Source organism: Mandrillus leucophaeus, unplaced genomic scaffold (assembly GCF_000951045.1).
Source record: "Mandrillus leucophaeus isolate KB7577 unplaced genomic scaffold, Mleu.le_1.0 Scaffold510, whole genome shotgun sequence".
Classification (NCBI taxonomy): domain Eukaryota; kingdom Metazoa; phylum Chordata; class Mammalia; order Primates; family Cercopithecidae; genus Mandrillus; species Mandrillus leucophaeus.
Window position 1 is genome coordinate 863,003 of NW_012105476.1, and position 17,932 is coordinate 880,934.

Genomic DNA, 17,932 nt, shown 5'->3' on the forward strand with positions numbered 1-17,932 from the left:
AGAAAGAGGGATCAGTGTGAGGCCACCCTGTGGGCTGGGACCATATGCCCACTCTGCCCTCACTTGCCAGGTGGGGGCCCCTGCATGCACCCAGCCCCTGCTGTGGGGGGCAGCGAGACTCCCAGGGTGCATACCTGGGTGTGGGAGGAGCGAGTGCCTGGGTGTGGGTGGAGCGAGTGCCCGGGTGTGGGTGGAGCGAGTGCCCGGGTGTGGGTGGAGGGAGTGCCCGGGTGTGGGTGGAGCGAGTGCCCGGGTGTGGGTGGAGTGCTCACAGAGGACAAGAGAGCCACCTCTCAGGTGATGGGGAGGGGTGCTGTACATAGCAGGCGCCTCCTTGGTGGGCCCAAAGAGTGATGGCTGGGCTGTGGGCTCTGAGAAGCTCTGCCTGCTTCCTGGAACGCCATTTCCTCTTTCTCAGGCTGTTTCCCTATCAGTCAACCTGGCGGCTGTGCACCCCTCATCTCCCCACGAATGGCTCTGCTACCTCAGGTTTCAGGCGTGGGAGCCGGGTCCACGTGCGGCCTGGGGGCCGAGCTCAGTGGTCAGGATCACTGGATCACGCACCCACCAGCAGGGTGCCTCCACCCAGCCTCACCTCTGCAGCCCACCTCTGGACACGGTAGTCTACATTTGTCTGACCTTTGGGTTCCGAAACCCTGTCTTGCACCCAGGAGGCCAGGGGATGACAGGACTGGGTGAAGACCGTCACTTCGCTCCTTGACCACTGAGCTCTTCCTGGTCTCTCACCCTGTCTGCCCAGGCCCTACCGGGAGCTCAGTGGCCACTGTCCCTGCGAGCTTTGAGAGGGGAGGTTGTGGGGCACCTGCACAGGCTGGCCCACCTGTTACTCCAGCCACACCCCAGGGGAGGGGCGATCTCCACCATAAGCAGGGACCTCTGGGGCTCTGGGGTGCGCGGTGTGTCAGGTCACTCGGTTTCCTGCAAAGCTGGGCTCAGACACTGGAGACAAAGCCAGGGTTGTGCCCTGACCCAAGGTGCCTGCCGAGCCAAGGCAGGGCGCACACGACACCACTGGTAGGGCTGTGGCCACCTGCGGGCGTCCGGACCCTGAGCTTAGTGCCACCCCGCCGGCAGGTGAGGACACAGAAGCCTGCGTGAGCCAGCGCCTCACCCAGCTGCGCCCGTGCGGATCCCCGCCACGAGCTCCTCCCGCCTCTCTAAGGACCACCGCGGCCGCCTACCTGTGCAAGCTGAGCGCGCAGCGCCGCGAGCTCCCCCTGCAGACGCGACCGCTGGGTGCGCAGTGCCGCCATCTGCTCCTGCAGGACGCGCCTCTCTGCCTGCGCCTCGGCCGCCTCCTGCCCCCTGCTGAGCTGCTGTGGCCGCCAGAGCACCTGGGCCGGAGATGCTGGGCGTAGGCCAGGGATTGGGAGGGCCCGAGTTTCTGAGAGCAGGGTCGTTCCATCTAAGGCTGGCTCTGGCCTCAGCTTATTTTCTCCTAAACAGCGTGTCCACAGCTGACTCCTCTGTTGTAGGGGTGCTTACGGACGGCAAGAAATCCAGCCCCCTGACTCCCTGTGGGCCCCTCCAGCCTCAGTTTCCCCATCTGTCAGCAGGGGACTGGATGGGGCCTGGGTCTCTGCAGGCCTGCACACTTGCCTCCAGCATCTCTCTAGGCCTCCCATCATGCCGAGGGGCTGATTCTGCAAAGGACCACAGGGCCTCTCCCCTGTAGGCCTGTTCACCGCCTCCTGGTGACAGCGTACCCTGCCCTCCTGGGCACCCTCACCTGTCGCAGGGGCTCCAGTGATCCCTCAGCCTCCTGGCACCTGTGCTCCAAGTTGGTGAGCTGCTCCTCCAGCAGCTTCCCCTTCTTGGCTAGGCCTTGATTGTGCCTCCTGCTCTCATCAAGGGCCTGGTGCAGCATGTCCAGTTGCTCCTGGGGGAAGGAGACACAGGGCCCACCTGGAGACAGTGGGGGTGGGAGGCCCTGCAGTGAAACCCTCACCTCAGGGCATCTGCCTAGACTGTCTGGCAGGACCGTATCACTGGGATGAAAACAGCAAGAACGTGGTTAAGAACAACTTGAAGTGTGTTGATCAGGTGGTTGTGTTTGCAATGTAAGTCAAAGGTGTGGACCCCCAGGAAGCCTGAGATGAAAGTCCTGGGGGTCTGGTCCAGCATGGGCAAAGGTTCAGGCTTGGCAGGTTCTCTGCTGCAGCCAGTGGTCTCAGAGGGCACATCAGTGGCATCCCTGCCCTGCTTCCAGCTTTGGTGACTCCTACTGCCCTTGGGATAAAGCCTAAGGTGACCCTCCCCAAGGCTCCTGGAGCGTGTTTGGCTCAGGCCCTGCTTGCCCCTTCTGGCATTACACTGTGTGTTCTCCTGCTTCAGCTCCCACCTGGGGACATGGCTAGTCCCATACTGAGCTCAGGAGCTCCAGAGCCCATGAAGGTGGGATGGCCCATGATCGCTGCTATGTCCCTCACCCCTGCGCCCTCTTCTCAGCCCCTCTGCCATCAGCCTGTCCAAACCACCATTATCCACTTGGGACCAGTGACAACCCTTCAGTTTCCTCACTGTCCCCAGGCGCTGCTACCCCATGACGGCTGAGGGTGCATTTCACTTGAATATCATTGGCCATGCCACTGCCTTGCTCTGGGCCTGTGGTGCTCCCAGCTGCCCCCAGGACACTGCCCGGGGAACTCACCACCCCTTCAACCACGTGCACCTGCTGCCCTCTGTGCATCACCTTCCCCGTGGCGCCCCCACCCTACACTGCCGCCTTCTCCTCCTGCTTGCAGGAATCCCGCCTCCCTGTCACCCCAGGAGGGAGGATGGCACCCGTGAGGTCCCCTGAGCCGGCAGCTGTTGGGCCTTGAGAGGCCCCCAGACGTGTGAAGAAGCTTACAAGGCATCTGTCACTGGAAGCTTGTTGACTGCGAGTTGGCCTGGTCAGGTCTTGATGAGCCCCCACCCTTGCACCTTCCCGAGGGTTTTGTGGGAGAAATGGCTAGCTCCTTCTGGGGTGGCCGGACTCTGGAAACACTTTTTTTTTTTTTTTGGTCCAACATTTTGTTACTTTAAAAAAGGAAAAGAAGGAAGACAATGCTTGCACCTCAGATTGTGATGCTTCACCCTTTGTGCAATTTTGAAAATTATAATTTTCTGTATAATTTTCCAGTAGAAAAGCAGAAGTTTTCGTCAAATAGCTTAAATATTTCACGGCAGTTTTAAGAGGTCCCAAACCTTTTGTAATGACTCAGCTTTTATGGAATTTGAAGGAACCGTAATAATTGAATGGTTCTCCTTTAATGCACAGCCCCACTGGCCCCAGGGAGTTGCTCTCATCTCTTGTGTCCCTTTGGCTCTAAATCCTGATGCTGTGTCAGAGGCAGGCTGGCAAAACAAACCTTGAAAACGTGGATTCGGTCTGAGAGTTTAAGTAGGTGCAGAAAAGAATCCCAGCCCTTCTCCCCCAGAGCTGAGTGCTCGGGGATGAGCCTGGGCTCCAGGGGCTCCTACCCTGGAGCCCGAGCAGGGCAGAGCCTGGGCTTGGAGCCAGCATGTGGGGCTCCAGTGTCAGTTTCCCCATGTGGGGCGCAGGTATGAGGCAGCCTCACAGGGGTCTCGTTGGGACCAAAAGAAGGCTGGGGCAGGGTGTGATGGTTCATGCCTGTAATCCCAGCACTTTGGGAGGCTGAGATGGGCAGATTATCTGAGGTTAGGAGTTCGAGACCAGCCTGGACAACACAATGAAGTCCCCCCGTTCCTACTAAAAATACAAAAAATTAGCCGGGCATAGTGGCGGGCGCCTGTAATCTCAGCTACTTGGGAGGCTGAGGCAGGAGAATCACTTGAACCTGGGAGGCAGAGGTTGCAGTGAATCAAGACCACGGCACCGTACTCCAGCCTGGGCAACAAGAGTGAAACTCTGTCTCAAAAAAAAAAAAAAAAAAAAAAAGGCTGGGAGGATGCTGTGGACTCTGAGATGCCCCCAGGGAAGCTGTTACAAATGAAGGGCTTGCATGGAAGGCTGGGAAATATCTGAATATGAGCAGAAGGGACAAAGGCCTCGTTAAGCATCCTGCTGGCTACACAGAGGAGGACAGGGCAGGCCACAAACACTCGCCAAATCCATCCTTTGGGCTCTTGGAATTGGGGTCCTCAGTCTGATACCCATTTATCCACTGGGCGACGATGGGCCAATTCGGTTGCCCACTGGCAGGTATCCCCTGGGCTCCCTGCACTGGCCAGTTGCCCCATCCTGCCCTCAGGCCAGTCACGGGACAGAGTTAGCTCTGGACAGTCCTCAGATACAAGGGTGTCAGAGCCCTTCACTCCACACAGTGGGACTCTGGGGCCAGACAGAGGGCAGGGTCTGATGCTAGTTCATGGTGGCAGGGCCTCCTCTGGACTGTGGCCTGCCCTGCTGCCTCTGTATCTATTCTGCCAGCCTCTCCTGCTTTGACCATACTAGCATTATAGCCTGTTGTACTATTCACTTTCAAAATTTTCTTGGAAAATCTCAAACATCTATTCTTTCCTGTAAACTTTGCAATCAGCTTGTCCAGTATTCTCTAAACACATCACAAACAAATAGACAAAACCAAACCAAAAAAGCGAATTACCAACAAACAACTGACAAAGCGGGAGCATAAACACAGATCCACCCAGAAGCTGATCAAAAGAAAACCATCATCCCTGCCCAAGCCACAGCCTCTCCAGGAAGATGACATACTCAACCAAAAGTGGCACAAACACGCACTCATGCTTTCAAATAACCCTCGAATTCAAGAAGAAATAAAAATGGAAACATCTAGAAAACTAGTAAAAAGGAAAAGAACTCACATCAAAATCTGATGGGACACATACCAAACCACAATTAGGGAAAATAGGATCACATTAAATGCTCTTACTATTGAAAGACAAAGCCCAAACATAAACAAATTACTTATTCCTTTCAAGAAATCAGAAAAATTACAACAAAAAGAGAGTGTTGGCTGGATGTGGTGGCTCATGCCTGTAATCCCAGCACTTTGGGAGGCCGAGGTGGGTGGATCACTTGAAGGCAGGAGTTCGAGACCAGCCTAGGCAATATGGTTTAATACCATCTCTACAAACAAACAAACAAAAATACAAAAGTTAGCCAGGTGTAGTGGCATATGCCTGTAGTTCCAGCTACTCAAGAGGCTGAGGTAGGAAGATCGCTTGAGCCCAGGAGGTAGAGGCTGCAGTGAACCGAAATCATGCCACTGCACTCTAGCCTGGGTGACAGAGCGAGACCCTCAAAACATTTTTTAAAGAAGTAAACTAAAAATAAAAATAGAGTGTTCATAGAAACAAAAGCTGAAATCGATAAACTAGACAAAAATAAGAGATAAATTGATTCTTTGAAAAGAGGAATAAAACATGAACTGCTGGCAAAATCAGACTAAGGGAAAGAAACAAATCTCCAACACGAAGGACAGAAACAGCTATAACTCCACATGTAAATAAGGCACAACTATGCATATAAGGCAGGTGTAACTGCTGACAAGACCATGTATATAACGAAGGTGATGCCGAGCAGATGTATGTGCAGGTCTTCGGCAATGTACTGAACGTGTAAGATGAGTTATGCTCCCATAGCGCAAAACTGACCCCAGAAGAAATGGAAAACTAAAACAGACCCTTGACAGAAGAGAGATTGGAAAGGGAATTCAGTTGTATTCTTCACAATGACAGGAGCTGTGGAATACGTACAGGGAAGTTCAACGAACCTTTCAAGAAAAGTTAGTTTGAGTGTTCCAGGTGATGGAAAAAATGGAAAGCCCACCAATTCATTTTATAAAATAATAAAATTTTCTTAACACAAATCTGAAAAATATGTCACCATAAAGGAATTACAGATGCAAAAATTCTTGACAAAACACTGAGAGAAATCAAGTCCGACTGTGGCTCAGTGTCCACCTTGTGGGCCCTGCCGGCCCTAAGCTGCTCTGCTAGCTTTGGGCATGTGTGAACCCTGGAAACTTTTAGAACCTGTGACTGATGCTGAGTTGAGCCCCCACAGGCGGGTGAACTCCAGGGCTGGCACTGGGGATGTGGGGAGCTGGGGGGGTGGGTGTGGCACGTGGGCACAGCAGGGGAAGGAGGCCTGGGCAAGAGTCCAAGGACGCCATGAGCTTCCCTGAGCCACGGAGGCTGTGACCAGGCGTCAGTCCAAGGGTGGCATGGGGGGCCTTTCTGAGCCCACATGAGGCTGTGGGTGATGCTGGGTGAGTGCCAGGCCTCCTGCCTGCTCGGAGACCTGACCAGCTACTTGGGCACTGCTGCTGCATTCTGCGCGTGTCCTGACGCCACGGGCTGGTCCTGCACGGCTGTTCTATCAAATTCCCAGGGTAGCCTTGGAAACGGGGAGGGATTTGCTCTCAAACAAGAATCTTACTGTTTGCATAGCACAGCCTACCATTTAATTAGAAAAATATGTTTTTAATTAACTTTCTCTTGACAAACACATTGGCTTATGTGAAACAGGGGAAAAACCAGTCCATGAAAGTGAAAGAAGTTGTGTCAAATGCAGAGCTGGCTCTAGACTGTGCTGGGAGCTTGGCAGAGCCAGGAGAGGTGCCAGGCCTGCCCTACTGGACCCTAGCACCCCCCGGGCTCAGCAAGGGGCACGGGGCAGCAGGGAGCATGGCTGTGTGTTCCCAGCCCCCTGGCTGGCTAGAAAATTTCAACCCTGAACTCTCTGCCTGGGTTTGCTGTGTGTCACAAGTGTGGGCCTCTGGTGACTTAGGTGTGCCTGAATCCCGAAACCCACCACAATGACCAATAGATTACAAAAAGTTGGGAAAAACTTTCCTCAGGGCTGGAGACCAGGGACTCGGAGGACTCCCGAGGGCAGATGAAACCAACCTGCCTAAAAATAGGTGAAACAGTGATTGCCAGAATTGTAAGAAAACATTGACACAATAATGATAGATTTTAGCACATTTCACTAAAAGAGTTGAGCAAATTCTAGACCAAGCAGAAAAATGCATACAGACAAAGGTCTGATCAACGTCAGAGGTGTCCTCTGCACTTTGGCTCAGAGACCCAAAGTGGGACCCCCGTACCCCCATACCCTGGCTCAGAAGGGGGAGGACTGGAGGGAGCTGCAGGGGTGTTGGGGAGGCAACTCTATCCCACTAGGACCTCAGGAAAGAGGGTTGCTGTGGCTGGGGGACCCAGGGAGCCCTCCATCCCTGTGAGGCAAGCAGCTGGGGAGGTGGAGGACCCCACCAAGACTGTGCACCACCAAGACTGTGCACCAGAGAGCGCCCCCCCACCCCGCCCACTTCGGGAACAGAACGGCTCTGGGAGGGGCCCGAACTCCACTACTGGCTCCCTACACTCCCCAGTGGCTCCCTATGGCTGCAGGATCTTGGAACCCTTCTCTCTGCCTTCCCTTTGAGCCTGAAATATTAGGATGGGGACACATAAAGTCCCTGATGGGCTCCTCTCCACTCTCAACTTCAAACAAGGCTAGAACTCCTTTCTTTAAAGACACGCAAAGGAAAAAAAAATCGTAAAACTAGTGTCTACTGGGGTTTGAGAAAATAAAGTGGATCTGAGGAATCAGGTCTGAGAGTCTCTAATTAAACAGAGAAGTGAGCTACTGACACGCATCAGAAGATGGTAACTGGCGTTCTCAAGGTGAGGACAGGGCAGGGGTCTCGAGGTGGACAATCCAAAATGAAAACTCAGGCCGAAGGAGGCCGCTGTGGGGGCAGGAGCAGCAGATGAGATGTGGCAGATCCTGACATTAGCTGAGTAGGAGGAGTGAGACCTGAAATTCTCCTGGGACCTTGGGGAAAACCGAGATGAGAAGGAGAAATTCAAGACTGAAGCCAGGAGGACAGGTCCGGGGGTCAGTATTGGGATGCTGAGAATTCAGGACAAAAGAACAGAGAAGAGGGAGAAGGAGAAGAGATGGTTTTTTTGTTTGTTTGTTTTGTTTGTTTTTAACAGTGGAAGGAACCTCTGTAAACAGAAGGTAGATTTGATTTTGCAAGTAGGGAGGGCTTGCCAGGGTAGGTAAAAATAATGAAAGGGGCCGACATGCCCACATTTTGGTGACATTTTTTAATTTCAAAGACATGGAGGCCTCTGGCTGCCACTCTGGAAAGAGTACTGATAAGAAAAACACAAAGAACCCAGGGAATCCGCACATTTCTTGAACCCGTCTGAACTCAAGGTCAGAGGCAAACAAGAAGTCCAGAATCAAATGAAAACCAGGCCCCTCCAGGAGAGATGCCATGAGCGGCCCCAGTCATCATACCAGAGGCACGGAGTTCACCAAAGCTGGTAACACGTTGCTTGGACCCATGTGGCAGGCAGAGCCCTCAGAGGGCCCCGTGAGCTCTGGCCCCGACGTTATCCTGTGATTACATTGGATTCAGGCCAGGGGACTTTGTGGACGCGAATAGTTGACTCTGAGTTAAGCAAAGGGTGACCACCCAGGTGGGCCTCACCCACTCACGCATGCCCTCGGGTGTCGGCAGAAGGGAGCTGGGAGGTGTGAGGCACGTGGAGACGGGCGGCGTGGGGTGCAGGCGCTGCTGCCACACTGTGAGGCAGCCGAGGAAGCCCTGGGCTAGGAGTGGGGAGCCCTTGGTTGACCGCCCAGAAATGAGGCTCAGCCTGACAACGCAAGGAGCTGGACTCACCACGCTGGGATGAGCCAGGATGCCCCCAGAAGCACCTGGATGAGCCCAGAGGGGGACTCTTCCCTGGGGCCTTGGGTGGCCCAGCCCACCCCATGACTGTGAGACCCAGAGGGGAGATGCCAGTCACACCATGCCAGGCTTCTCACCCATAGGACTGGGGGCTCAAAAGTGGGGTTAAGTCATCAGTAATTTGTTGCAAAAAGTAGTGCACTAGGTATGGGCTGCTGTGGGTAGACAGCCCTGGGGTCCGCAGACACCAAGAGAAGTTCAGCCTACAGGCAGGAGAGCCCAGAGTCCCCCTGGGGGGCAGGTTTGGAAAAGGGGAGTGTCCAGAGCAGGAAGTTCTAAGGAACAAAAGTCTTAGCTCCTAGGGCACAGGTGGAAGCAGTGCAGTTGGGGAGGGAAGGGACAAGACCCACGGTCCCTGGAGGGGGCAGGGCGCTGTCCTGGGTCAGCCATAAGAGGCCCTGGATGCAAATGCTAAGGGAAAAGAGGATGAATAAATCATCCCTACCATGCAAGACAGGACAGGCAGGAAAGACACGTGGAAAGGAGAAAGTACTATCAGCAACCTAAGGAAAAACAGCATGGGTTACCACAAAACTTCTACGTGGGACAAATTCCCCCAGAAGAGGCAGAGACACTAAGGTGGGATTGAAACCAAAGCCAGGCCGACGAAATGAAGGCTGAAAACACAAACACCAAAAAAGCAGAGGCCAAGAGGAAGACAAACAGCAGTCACAGGACATGCCACTCAGGAAAAGTTAACCGAGAAACTTCAAATTCGAAGAGTCAAGAAATCTAGAAGTCAAACACCCTTGGAAATAGGGTATTTTTGTTTCTCCTTGGAAATAAAAGGAGACACTGACAAAAAGAATTGTAGTGGGAAAATTCAACACATCATCCTTAGCTTTGATAAATTCAGGAACTGGATCAAATGTGGCCTATTTGAATAATGCATTTGTAAAGGTTGACTTCAAGGTCTCTTTCAGAACCGGGCACGGTGGCTCACGCCTGTAATCCCAGCACTTTGGGAGGCCAAGGTGGGCAGACCATTTAAGGTCAGGAGCTCAAGACCAGCCTGGCCAACATGGTGTGAAACCTGTCTCTACTAAAAATACAAAAAATTAGGTGTGATGGCAGGTGCCTGTAATCCCAGCCACTTGGGAAGCTGAGGCAGGAGAATCGCTTGAACCTGGGAGGCGAAGGTTGCAGTGAGCCAAGATGGTGCCACTGCACTCCAGCCTAGGTGACAGAACGAGACTCCATCTCCAAAAATAAAATAAAATAGAAGGCCTGTTTCAAAATGTGTAACCTGTGAACAGAGAATGTTATTTCTGAACGCACATGGGAGGCATACATGTGACTATACATATAAAATGAAAGGCTGAGCTTGGCCCAGCTCAGCCCGCTCCAGGTCCCCCGACTTCTTAGGTCCCCCCATCTCCTGGGCATCTCACAAGTCCTGACCCCATCCCTGGCCAGGCCGTCTGGGTCTTTCCACAGACGTCTCTAGTCTTACTGCCCCAGCAGCTTCTCACCAGAGGAGTCTTTCCAAAACAGAAATTTCCCAGCTCCTGGCTAACGAGGAACCTGCCCTCTCTGTAGCCTGGTCTCTGCTCTCTGCCCCTCCCCTCTCCCCTGCAGGAGCCACCTCCTCAGAGGCTCCGGGCCTTTGGGGGACTCAGGGCCTGCCTGTTGTCTGAGTGCTAACAGCCCTCTGGGGGCCTCTGAGGGCCACCAGGCTCCTAGGCTGAGCCTCGCGTGGACCACGGGTGGCTTCTGCAGTTGACCTCGGGGTCGAGGCCTGGCCGGCTGCCCTTGGGGCCCTTCTGCCAACCTGCAAGGCTGTCCCTCCTGATAGCTCACCCAGGCCTCCCTCATTGGAGGGACACTTGGAGAGCAGTGGCTCCCCAATCTCTGTGCCCTGTCCCCTCTACACTGTGCTGGCTCCCTCTTTCCAGAATGGGTTGGGGGACGCCCGGGGGCAGTTGCCCTGGGGAACCTCAGCCAGACACGCTGTTCCCTGGCCGCTGGGGCCTGCAAGGGAGCGCTCTGGAGCGGAACAGCTGTCCCCTGGCCCAGTCCTGACAAGAGAATCTCAGGACACCCCAGGGGATGTTTGGACCTGTGGGGCTGGGCTGGGCCTGGGGCTCTCTACCAGCACTGAGAACCAAGACCTGGGCCAGGCCTCCATCCACTCCGGCCTGGCTGTTCCATTTCCAGGCCTAGGCTCCTCACCTGAAAACCTCAGACCCAGCGGCCACCTCCCCAGCACAAAACCTGGCGTGTAGGGATATTGACTTCAGCCCTTCCTGAGTGACACAGAATGAAAAGTGGTCTTGGAGCAGGACATGCGACCCTATAAAGAGCCCCAAGGTTGGGCCGGGGCCACCCCTATGCGTGCCAGTGTGGCCTCAGCAAGAAGAAAGGGCCTGGACTTGGGGCACTGTGCTCCCAGGGCCAAGTCCTCAGTTTTCCCAGTCTGTAAAACAAGGGCTAGAACCACTTTAAAGACAGCTCTGCTAAGGGCAGCTCCAGTCCTGATGACCCCAAAGCCGCCTGCCACAACCCAGCTGCACCTCTGCCCCAGGGCCCCACTGGGCTGGCCCACTGGCTCCAGCCCTGAACACCCAAAGCAGCCCTTGCAGACCCTCTCTCCCACCTCCCGACCCTGTGGAATTCCCTGCAGGGTGTGAGGGTGACCAAGAGGCCTTGATTTGTGCCCCACCTGGGCCCCACCCTGCCGCCTGCCCCACCTGCAGCCGCCGCTTCTCCTGGCCTGCTGCACGCACGCTCGCCAGGTGCTCCGTCTCCAGCCTGCGGAGCTCCTCCTTCTGCAGGGCATGCGCTGCCCGGGCGCTGCTCAGAGCACCCTCCACCCGGCGCCGGCCTGTGGGGCAAGCAGCGTGGCTCGAGGGGCTCCCACACTTCTCCCAGGTCACAGGCAGGCAATGCGAGGCTCCGTGGACTTGAGTGACTGGCTCCCACGTGGGGTGTGGTTCCATCCTCACAGCTCAAGGGTCCTGAGGCGGTCCCAGGGTCCCGGCTTCCTGTGTCTGGACTCTGGACCTCCTCCCCACCCATCCTTCCCTCCTGCCTCTTTCCTTTAATTGAGGGGGCAATAAGCAGAGAAACTTGTGCATGTGAGGCAGTGGGGAGCAGAAGGAAGGGGCCTCTCTGAGGGGGTGACAAGGGGCAGGGCCTGTCCGGGGAGAGCCTCATGGCTGTCTGGGGGAGAGGGTGCCAGGCAGAGGGCACAGCCCGGGCAAAGGCCCCCGGTGGGAACTGCAGGAGGCCAGGGTGGGGCAGGGGTACAGAGGATGCTGGGGGCCAGATCGGGAGGGCCCTGAGGGGCCTGTGGACGTCACTCCTCTGTTCTGGGGAAGTCACTGCTGAGAACTCCGATGCCAAGCACTGGCCCAGCCTCGCCAGGCCTGGTGGTTTGGGTGTTGTCCCCAGGCTCCCTTCCCACCCAGGGGCTGAAAGCTTAGAGCTGGCAGCAGTGGGGACATGGTGGTGCCACCCTCACAGCCACTCCCAGGGTGGGCAGGGCAGGGCAAGGGCGGTCACCTTCTTCCGCCTCAGCCAGGGCTTTCTGTAGCTGCCCCACACGGCTCTGGGCCCGGGCACACCTGCACTCTGCCTCGCTCAGCCGGCTGCTCAGGGTGGCCATCTGGACACGGGAGTCATCCTGGGCAGAAGGACTGAGGTCAGTGGGGGCAGCCCAGCGGGTGGGTGGAGGGCCGAGGTATCTGCTAGAGGGTCGGGGCCAGCTGGGGCCGCTCACAGTCTAGCCTGTGGGTGTGCAGGGCAGGGCAGTGGGTGGGGCGGGTCGTGGGCTCAGGGAAGGTGCGGCGAAGGTGGTCACATGGGGAAGCTGAGCTGACCTGCAGGCCTGGGGAGGTGGAGGTGCCCACTGGGGCTGGGCCTGAAGGGTCCAGGTTTCAAGCACAGGTGTGGTGTGGGAAAACTGGCAGGTGGTGGCCCACAGCCTGTGGTCAGGGGGACCGGCAGGGGCTGCCCTGGCAGGACTTGGGGCTGAGTGCAGACAGGACCCTGCCCCCTGGGGCTGGCAGCGGTGGGAAGGTGGGCCTGAAGGGAACGAGTGTGCACGGAGGACCCCGGCCAGGGCTAAGGGCCTGCCTCTGTTTTTCCCACAGTCCTGCCCACTGGAGTCCCCTGCCCACTGTCAGCCAGCGAGTTGGGAGGGGGCCGCTCACAGGTGGTTCTGTGGGAGCCCTGAAGCCAGGAGCAGCCCCTGGGGAGCTTGGCCCCACCGGAGGGGAGCACTGGGGGGAGCTGGCTGTGTCCTGCACTTGCCCTGGCAGCTCTTCAGGGGTGGCATGAGCTGCAGAATGCCCTGCCCTGGGCCCTGGTGGGTGTCACAGCAGGGCCTGGCTCCAGGGGCTTTTCAGCCTGGTCCGAGGAAGGGGGAGCCCCCAGCCACCCGAGGCACTTGGGTTTGGGGGCCGTGGTGGTACTGGTTTAGCACAACAAACAGGATAGCCTGGACACTGACCCTGAGACCCAAGGACGTGCGGATGGGTGGACAGCAGGCATTCTTCCCAGAGACCCCCAGGGGGTGCCGCCGTGGGTGGGAGGACCCCAGCCCCCATTACCCGCTCCCGCTGGGCTTCCCGGAGCTTCTGCACAAAGTCCCGCAGGACGTCCTGCACAGTGGCCACATCCACAAGCTCTGAGCTGCGGCCTCCGGGTGTGGGCGAGGGCCATCGGAGGGGCGAGTGGGGCCTAGCTGGGGGGCTGGCACCCTGGTGCCCAGGGAGAGCCTGGGAGCCGTCGGAGCCTGTGGGAGGTGACAGCGGAGGGGTTGTGGGCAGGAACACAGTGACAGATACTCGCCCTTCCCCCTTCCTCTCTGCTGCCCCAGCCACGGGAGCTTGGCGAGCCAGTCGCAGGCTCCTACAATTGCCTGTCCAAGTCCCTCACCGTGCGAGTCGCGAGGCCTGAAAGAGAGGTGCCCAGGCCAGGGACTGAGCTGGGACAGGGGCCCGCCTGTCTCCACTGAGGACTCTGACCTTTGGTGGGGGAACCAGGCTGCTCCGGGGAGACCCACGGGCTCTGTCTTCAGAGCCCCAGGCCACGGCGGAGTGTGGAGCACAGCCGGCCCAGCTGGGCCTCCGCGTCCCGCCTCGCACCCTCAGCCTGGGCCAGCTCCTGCTCCAGGCTGTGGATTCGGTGACAGGCCTGGTCCAGGCGAGCCTGGAGAGCATCAGCCACACCGCCGGCTTCCTGCAGCTTCCTGGTGACACGATGCAGCTCTGCTCGGAGGGTCTGCTCAGCCCCCCGGCTCTCCTGGAGGTGCTCCTGGAGCCGCTGTCCATGGGCCTCCCCTGCGGCCTCCACCTCTGCCAACTTCCTCTGCAGCCCCAGGACCTGTAGGAGGGATGTTGGGGTGCGCCCATGGGAGACAGTGAGGAAGTGGGGTGGGCCTCCTCCCTCTGCTCCCCGACACCCAGCTCCTTCCCTTCTGAGCACAGGCAGCCCTCCCACCTCCTTCCGGGCACCCTCGCGCTTGGCCTCCGCCTTGGCTGCCTGCCTCCGCAGCTCCAGCACCTCCTGCGAGCATTGCACCTGCAGCTCATGGGCCTCTCCACTCCTCCTCTGGTTCTCAGCCTTTAGCGTCCTCACCTGGGAGCGTGGGGCCACATGGACAGGGTCACCGGTCTCTGTGCTGGAAGCCAGGCAGCCTCCTTGCCTCCTGCCTCCACTCACACGTCCCTCGAGGGCAGCTGACCACAGTCAGGGAGTCGGGCTGAGGTGTTCCCAAAGGGCCTTCCCCTGGGAGTTGTCACCCTCAGCCACTCCGCAGACACCTACCTGGGACCTCCTTGGAGGACCTGGGACAAGGAGGAGGCTCAGGTGGGGCAGGGTGGGCACTGATTAGGGAGTGTGGGCAGTGTCTGGGGTGCACTGGCGCCAGCTGCCCCGAGGCTGCCATTATGGGAGGGAGCCAGGCCTCGGGGAAGTCAGCACCCTGCCCCGCAGAGGCCAGGCCTCCCCTCCAGCCTGCCTGAGTTCCCGAGCGCCTCCGGAAGGTGTTACATGTAGGACACTTCCGTGTGCTGCTGTGCGTGGCTCCCTTCCTCCTCGCTAGAGCATTCCTGGTTTTGCCTTCTCCAGTCTTGTCATCTGCGCCCCATGGGCACAGACCCAACCAGGGACCCTGTGAGCCTGAGCAGGGCATGGCCCAAAGTCTGGGGACAGAGCGGTTCAAAGGCGGCAGCAAGGCCAGGTCTGGGGGCTCCTGCACTGCAGCCAGAGGGTGCCCTGGGAGGAGCTGGGACCCACCAGGCGGGAGGGTGCCTGCTTGGATGTTGACCCTTCCCTGCCACCCTACCTGTCTGTGGAGCTCCTGGAGCTCCTGACGGGCGTCCCCCCGCTCCTGCTCCAGCTCCCGCAGGCGGGCCCGCAGTGCACTGGCCTCCTGCTGCAACGCCGCCCGGGCCTCCTCCAGGACGAGCAGCTTCTGCTCCTTCTCCTCCTTGGACCGCTTAAAACTGACGAGGGTGCCACAGGCTGGGGTCCCCGCACCTCCTGGGGGGGCCAGCACAGCTGCCCAGCAGGTCTCTGTCTCCCCTAGTGAGACACTGTCCCCAGTCTTCCCTCCACAGTGTCTTCAAACTCAGCCTCTGCAGGGCTCCCTGTCACCTTTCAGACATATGTCCACCCAGGTCGCAGTGCCCGGCCGCATGGCCCCTGTCCACTATCCACTCTTCAGCGCCTCCTCACCTCATCCCTCCCTGTCTCCCCCTCTCCCTCACACTCAGTATCCAGCCCAGCCTGTCACCTCTGCCACCTGCTGTGAGGGTTGTGCCGTCCCACCCAGCTGCCCCACAGGGGCCTTTCTGGAGACCCAGCCAGGCCCTTGGCCTCCCTCTGCTCCCCAGCTCTGCACCGCCTCCTGGAGGCCACCTGTGACCTATCTTGCCGGTTGGATGGGAACTCCCTGTGGGCAGGGACAGGTGTGTCTGTGTCCCCAGACATCCCTCGCACTGGTCAGCATTGCTGACCTCTTGGACTGGGCAGTGGGCGGCCTGCTTGGCATGTCTACCCCACCATCAGTGGAGCCCAAATCAGCAGGACGCCCCTGCCTAACCCCCTTGCCCCATCCTCCCTACGGCCTGGGTGGGCAGCAGGCTGCAGGGCACCCCCAGCTGCTCCTGGGTGGCCGCCATACCTGGCCTTCTCCTGCTCCGCCCTGCAGATGGTGGCTCGCAGCTCGCTGTTGAAAAGCAACAGTACGTCCTTCTCGCGGGCCTCGTCGCTCAGTGCCTGGCGGGCCTCCTGGGCCTCCCTGCGCAGCCCCTCCCGGCTCTCCTCGATGCTCTGCAGCTCCTGGCGCAGCGCGGCCAGTCCCTCCTGGGCCATAGTCAGCTGTGCCCGCAGCCTTTCAGCCTGGGGAGGAGCATATAGCTCTAGAGGCCAGCTGGGGACTACTGCTCCAGGGATAGCCACAGGGGCCTGTGGCCTCTGACGCTGGTGTGGCAGGCACAGGTGCCCTGCCCAACTTGGTCCCCATGCGCTTTGCTCACCCCGTGAAGCCACCAATCCCTGCTGCTGCAGAGACTGAAGGGCAGCTTCCACCAGCTGGGGCAGGGCCAGCCCAAGAGCCCAGAGAACCCCACCTTGACCCCCCGGGCCCGGGCCCACCCTGTGGCCTCCCTGGACCCCTGGGACACTGACCACTGGTAAGCAAAGCCTACCTGGGATGTGGCTCAGCACACGTGTCCTCACTGTCACCGCCCAGGGCCCTTCTCACCTCCCGCCCCCCGCATCTAGTCCTCTCCTTAGGTGACAGTGTGGTGCCCAGGCCGCTGCCTGTCCTAGTGTGGGCAGCAGCCTCGGCAGGCAGGCTGGGCACTGACCCCACCACAGTGACCCTGCCACAGTGTCAGGGTCACAATGACCTGACACAGTGACCCTGACACAGTGACCCTGACACAGTGGGGCTCACGCAATCCCTCTGCCCTCCTTCCCCCGTTGACATGGGAGGCAGTGGGAGGAGGGTCCCTGGCGATGAGGGGGCAGTGGGAGGAGTGTGTTGGTTCCCCACTCTGGATACCAGGCATCTCACGGTGCCCAGGAGAACCCAGGGGTGGGGTCTGGAGGACAGTGGCAGCCTGGCAGGAAGGCCCTCCCCGGCACCTACGCACTGGGGTGGGGACTTGCTGGGGTTTGGCCCTGGCACCCAGTCTCCTGCCTCCCAGGTCTGAGCTCTGGGCCTGGCCAGAAACCCTGGAGAGGGCTCCCTTCCGGCTCTCGTGTGTCCCGGAGGAGGAGACGGAGGGAGCTGGTGGGGCGTGCCCAGAGGTGGAAGCCACAAAGACTCCGCGACGGCAAGGCGCTGGCTGGCCGAAAGCAAGCCCCTCTTTCTGGCTGTTTTCACGGGATATTGTCCAGGCCCCCGGCCGGCCTGGCTCCCGAGGCTGCCGCTGTTATTGTTGTTCTGTTTTTGGGAAGGGCAGGAGCCTCCCCTCCGCTCCCCTCCACCCCCACACGTGGGAGCCGTGACCGTGCGGAGCATTTTCCGCCGAGCTCAGCAGAAACCCGCCCAGAAGGTCAAGGACCCGCACAAGGGCCCATGCATTATAAAAGAAACTGTTTTCATTTCCCAGGGCAGAGGAGATGAAAACAAGCAAAACAAATGCAGGAGGAGGGCCGCCCCCACCCCACCCCCACCCCACCCGCTCCCTCTGCCTCCTGAGAACAGCCATCCCTTTTACAGGAATTTTACAGCCAAATCACTTAATGTGATTATAATAATTATTTCGTTGCTAGAAATTGTATAAACAGCCTCTTTTAAAAATCTCCTGCAGGGAGGCAGCTCCAGAGCTCTGCAGGGGAGGAGGGCTGTGGAGGGACAGCAAGGGAGGGTGAGTGTGTGAGTGTGTGTGTGTGTGCACGTGTGTGTGAGTGTGCGTGTGTGAGTGCATGTGTGATGAGTGTGTGAGTGTGCATGTGTGTGTGTATGTGTGTGAGAGTCTGTGAGTGTGTGTGAGTGTGCGTGTGTGTGCGTGTGTGAGTGCATGTGTGATGAGTGTGTGTGCGTGTGTGTGTATGTGTGTGAGAGTCTGTGTGTGAGTCTGTGCGTGTGTGATGAGTGTGTGAGTGTGCGTGTGTGCGTGTGATGAGTGTGCATGTGTGAGTGTGCGTGTGTGTGAGTGTGCATGTGTGAGTGTGCGTGTGTGTGTGCATGTGTGAGTGCATGTGTGTGTGCGTGTGTGTGCGTGAGTGCATGTGTGATGAGTGTGTGT

The 17,932-nt window shown here is 58.3% G+C and overlaps 1 protein-coding gene across 1 annotated transcript in view; it reads right to left on the bottom strand.

Annotated features, from left to right (window-relative positions):
• Positions 1-17,932, bottom strand: part of LOC105551235 (putative ciliary rootlet coiled-coil protein-like 3 protein) — a 99,316-nt gene that overhangs the window by 13,890 nt on the left and 67,494 nt on the right. Inside the window, 10 exon segments of the mRNA XM_011996401.1 lie at positions 855-960; positions 1,203-1,355; positions 1,751-1,900; positions 11,414-11,547; positions 12,228-12,348; positions 13,277-13,461; positions 13,694-14,051; positions 14,169-14,306; positions 15,016-15,175; positions 15,856-16,073. Of these exon segments, the coding sequence (XP_011851791.1) occupies positions 855-960; positions 1,203-1,355; positions 1,751-1,900; positions 11,414-11,547; positions 12,228-12,348; positions 13,277-13,461; positions 13,694-14,051; positions 14,169-14,306; positions 15,016-15,175; positions 15,856-16,073 (1,723 nt within the window).